Below are 4,638 nucleotides of genomic sequence, written 5' to 3'. Positions count from 1 at the left end.
CCAGAATTCCTCAGCCAGGCACATGTGCCTGGCTGAGGCATTCTGGGAGTTGAAGTCCACNGGAAACATGGTATTTATGACGGCTGTGGTGTCCCAGACCCATATGATCAACAATTGTAATCTTTCCAACTGGCTTTTGACAAGAAAGTCAATGGGGGAAGGCAGATTCACTTAACAACCATATGATTTCCTTAGCAACTGCAGCAATTTGCTTAACAACTGCGGCAAAGAAGGTTGTAAAACGGAGCAAAACTCAGCCCTCTTAGCAAAGGACATTTGGGGCTCAATTGGGGTTGCAAGTCAAGGGCTACCTGTCCTCTTCTTTTTGAGCAGGTTGCTAAGTATTTTCAAGACTCAAGATTGAATAGAGCTGGAAGGGACCTTGGAGGTCTTCTAGTCCAGCCCCCTGCTTGAGCAGGAGAACCTATACCATCTCAGACAAGTGACTGTCTAGCCTCTTCTTAAAAATCTCCAGTGATGGAGCGCCCACGATTTCGGGAGGCAGGTTGTTCCACTGGTTAATTGTCCTCACTGTTAGGAAGTTTCTCCTTAATTCCAGGTTGCTTCTCTCCTTGATCAATTCCCAACCATTGTTTCTTGTCCTGCCTACTGGTGCTTTGGAGAATAATTTGACCCCCTCTTCTTTGTGTCAGCCCCTCAAATACTGGAATACTTCTATCATGTCACCCCTATTTCTTTTTTTCTTTAGGCTAGCCAAACCTTAAATAAATGTCTAATTTAATGAAAAGAAGGATTAGGGGTGATGTGACAGCAGTTTTACAAAGAAGAGGGAGTCAAGCTCTTCTCCAAAGCGCCTGAAGGCAGGACAAGAAGCAACGGATGGAAACTGACCAAGGAGAGAAGCAACCTAGAACTAAGGAGAAACTTCCTGACAGTTAGAACAATTGACCAGTGGAACAACCTGCCTCCAGAAATTGTGAATGCTCCAACAGTGGAAGTTTTTAAGAAGAGACTGGACAACAAGGCTCTCATCAAAAGCCGCACAACAACTAAATAAAAAACAAACAAAATACAAATTAAAAACAGCCGCATCTTTACCTTGGATTTAAGAGACATGATAAAACAAGGCAGCAGGAGAACGATGCATTTGCAGCTCATGAAGAGAAATTTCAGAACAAAGTCTGTGATTCCTACGATCCAGAGCACATTCCAGAAGTTCAAAGAATCCACCGCCGGATTTAAGAGGATCAAGCTTTGAAGAGAAACCATAAAAAAAAAAACACCATGAAAAGGTAACTTGGATACAATAACAACATAGCGCATTCAGGGGCAGAACAGAAAAAATACAGACAGCGGAAGAATCCAAACGGAGAAAAGAAAGGAAAGCAGGAAAATATATATATTTTTTCGTTCTACAGGTAATCCTTGAGTTACAACAGTTCGTTTAGTGACCGCTGGAATTATAATGGCACTGAAAAAAGCGACTTATGGTCATGTTTCACACTTACGACCGTTGCATTATCCCCATGGAAATGTGGTCAAAATCTGGATGCTTGGCAATTGGCTCATATTTATGACGGCCGCAGCGTCCTGGGGTCACGTGATCCCCTTTTGTGGCCTTCTGACGCACAAAGTCAATGGGGAAGCCAGATTCACTTAACAACCATGTTAATAACTTAACAACTGCAGCAATTCACTTAACAAATGTGGCAAGGAAGGATGTTAAACGGGGCAAAACTCACTTAACAAATTTCTCACTTAGCAACATAAATTTTGGGCTCAGTTGAGGTCGTAAGTCAAGGACTTCCTGTATTTTTCCAGATGTGTCATTTGCTGGTTCTTTCTCCTTAACTGTTTTAAGAACTTGTGTGAGATGCTAATTGTAGGTGAAAATTCTCAGTTAAATTTGCAAGGTGATCTTGAATTCCAGGACCAAAGAATCAGATTTGCTTCCTCTTTGCCATTCCTTCTTTTACACAATTTTGTTGTATTCTTTGACAGCAAGGTTTGTGTTGTGGCTAAAAAAAGAAATCAATGCTCCTCCAATAAACTACCTCTGCCATTTTACAGGTAGTTCTCGGCTTAGGAACGTAATGGCGTCTGAAATTACAGTCATAGAACACAGAATACAAGAGTTGGAAGGGATCTTAGAGCTCATCTAGTCCAACCCTTTTCTCAAGCAGGAGACCCTATACTATTTCAGACAAATGGTTATCCAGTCTCTTCTTAAAAACCTCCAGTGATGGAGCAACCATAACTTCTGGAGGCAAATCTATTCCACTGATTAATTGTTTTAACTGTCAGGAAATTCTCCCTTAGTTCTAGGGCAGAGGTAGGCAACCTTGGCTCTTTTATGACTCGTGGACTTCAACTCCCAGAATTCCTGAGCCAGCATGGCTCAGCTTGGAAATCTCTCCCTTTCCCCTCAGCATGGCTGGCTCAGGAATTCTGGGAGTTGAAGTCCACAGGCCATAAAAGAGCCAAGGTTACCTACCCCTGGGCTAAGGCAAAGGTGGGAAATGATGGCCCTTTTGTGACTCGTGGACTTCAACTCCCAGAATTCCTGAGCCAGCATGGCTCAGCTTGGAAACCTCTCCCTTTCCCCTCAGCATGGCTGGCTCAGGGATTCTGGGAGTTGAAGTCCATGAGTCATAAAAGGGCCAAGGTTGCCTACACCTGAGCTAGGTAGTTTCTCTTCTTGATTAGTTTCCATCTGTTGCTTCTTGTCCTGCCTTCGGGGGCTTTGTCCCCCTCATCTTTGTGGCAGCCCCACAAATACTGAAACACTGTGTGGGGAGAGCCTCCTCACCAGAATAAAATATTCTACACACTATTGAAAGGAAGCAGAGTAGAATATTTCCCCTAAAGGAGAAGAGGAGAAAAATCTTAACAAAGGCAGAAAGCAGCCCCAGTCTTTCTGCTATAGGAAAACAGCCTCAAGCAGAATCCTGAAGAGGCTAGGCCAGGGGTAGGCAACCTTGGCTCTTTTATGACTCGTGGACTTCAACTCCCAGAATTCCTGAGCCAGCCATGCTGAGGGGAAAGGGAGAGGTTTCCAAGCTGAGCCATGCTGGCTCAGGAATTCTGGGAGTTGAAGTCCATGAGTCATAAAAGAGCCGAGGTTGCCTACCCCTGGGCTAGGCTTTATGACTGGATATTTTGTATTCATCCATAAAGCCAGGCCACTCTATTCATAAACGAAGGACAGCCGACCGCTCCGAATAAGCAGCACAGTAGGCAAGGGCTGAAATTGACAAGATTAGCTCAGACAAACAAAACACCTAGGATTTGCATTTCCCCTTTTGCCTGTAGAGCTAGGCATGACTCCTACACGAGCCCGTAGGAATCTGGCAACAGCTATTAAAATATTAAAGGACATATCCTTGCACAGGAAGAGGCATCTCAATCACAAAGCCCCCCAAATTGTATAAAACTCCATCTACTCTCAACCCCAATTTGTCAGTCGCCCCAGAAACGTACCACTGTCACTGTTGTTTCTGGTTACCAAATAAACAGAGACCTCCTTTCCAAAACTGCAGCCTGCCTCCAATTCATTTTTCCTACCTCTTCTCCCAGCTTGGAATATGACACGGACCGGATTTAACTCCAACAACTATCGTTATCTCCCGTAGTCCTTTTTTCTCACTAGATTAGACATACCCAAGTAGGTAATCGTGAAACTGACTGGATTTTACACTTTTTGTTAAGCAAATCGCCATGGTCATTAGGCGAACACAGTGATCATAAGCGAACGTATTGTCCCCAAATGACTTTGTTTTGCAGGAAATTGGAAACGAACACTGGTTTCTGGCAAAAAAAAATAAATGTTATAAATCCTAGTCACATAATTATGGGATGCTGCAATGGCCACAAATGTCAGCGGGAGCCGAGTGCCCAAAGTGTGAACACATGATTGCAAAAGGAGAGAGAAAACAGACAGACGATCATCGGATCTTCAAATCTTGAGCCATGAGTACAGACAGTCCTCAATGTACCACCACAATTGAGCCCATAATTTCTGTTGCTAAGCGAGACAGTTAAGTGAATTTCACCCCATTTTACCACCTTTCTTGCAGCAGTTGTGTTCAATTAGCAACATGCCTGTTAGGTGAATCTGGCTTCCCCGTTGACAAAAGGGGATCACGTAAGCCGAGGACTCTGCAACAGTTATAAATGAGAACCAGTTGCCAAGCACCCAAATTTTGATCACGACCAGGGAGATGGTCATGTGGTGTGAAAAACGGCCAGAAGTGGCTTTTTTCAGTGTCGTTGTAAATTACCAACGGTCGCTAAATGAATGGTTGTAAATCGAGGACAACCTGTACCTTTTTTCGGGTCCATGATTGGGGCTCTGAGATGAGGGCAACCTGTGCCAATATGGAGAATTCTGTGCTGAATTACCTGTAATGAAGGGACTGAGAGTAGAAGGTGTAATAGATGAGAACAGACGATCCCGCCAAGAACAGCAGCAGCCACATGCACCGTAGCCTGGAGCACCTTTCCTGCAAGGGAAGAATGTTAGAAAATGTTGGTCAATCGACGTTTATGAAATAAAATTAGAATATATTTAAGTAAGTAATATGTGCATTTTAGACATTTATAAGTTTTATGTAGTGAGACAAAGGAAATTTGGATTACCCGAAACTTAAATACTTTGGATATTAAAGGTTAAATTGG

At 43.4% G+C, this 4,638-nt stretch overlaps 1 protein-coding gene across 1 annotated transcript in view; it reads right to left on the bottom strand.

Moving 5' to 3' along the window:
* Window positions 1–1,059: 1,059 nt before the first annotated feature.
* LOC107300623 (E3 ubiquitin-protein ligase RNFT1-like) overlaps window positions 1,060–4,638 on the bottom strand; it is a gene marked incomplete at its 3' end in the record, with an annotated part of 12,517 nt that continues 8,938 nt past the window's right edge. The window contains exons 3-4 of the mRNA XM_015829933.2: window positions 4,363–4,463; window positions 1,060–1,213 (exon numbers count right to left, since the gene is read on the bottom strand). Coding sequence (XP_015685419.1) covers window positions 1,060–1,213; window positions 4,363–4,463 — 255 coding nt within the window. The remainder of the gene's footprint in view (window positions 1,214–4,362; window positions 4,464–4,638) is intronic.

This window comes from Protobothrops mucrosquamatus, unplaced genomic scaffold, assembly GCF_001527695.2.
Source record: "Protobothrops mucrosquamatus isolate PMUCROS unplaced genomic scaffold, P.Mucros_1.0 scaffold7683, whole genome shotgun sequence".
Lineage (NCBI taxonomy): Eukaryota > Metazoa > Chordata > Lepidosauria > Squamata > Viperidae > Protobothrops > Protobothrops mucrosquamatus.
The sequence above is the reverse complement of the archived record's forward strand: the minus strand, read 5'-3'. Positions and strand labels throughout refer to the sequence as shown.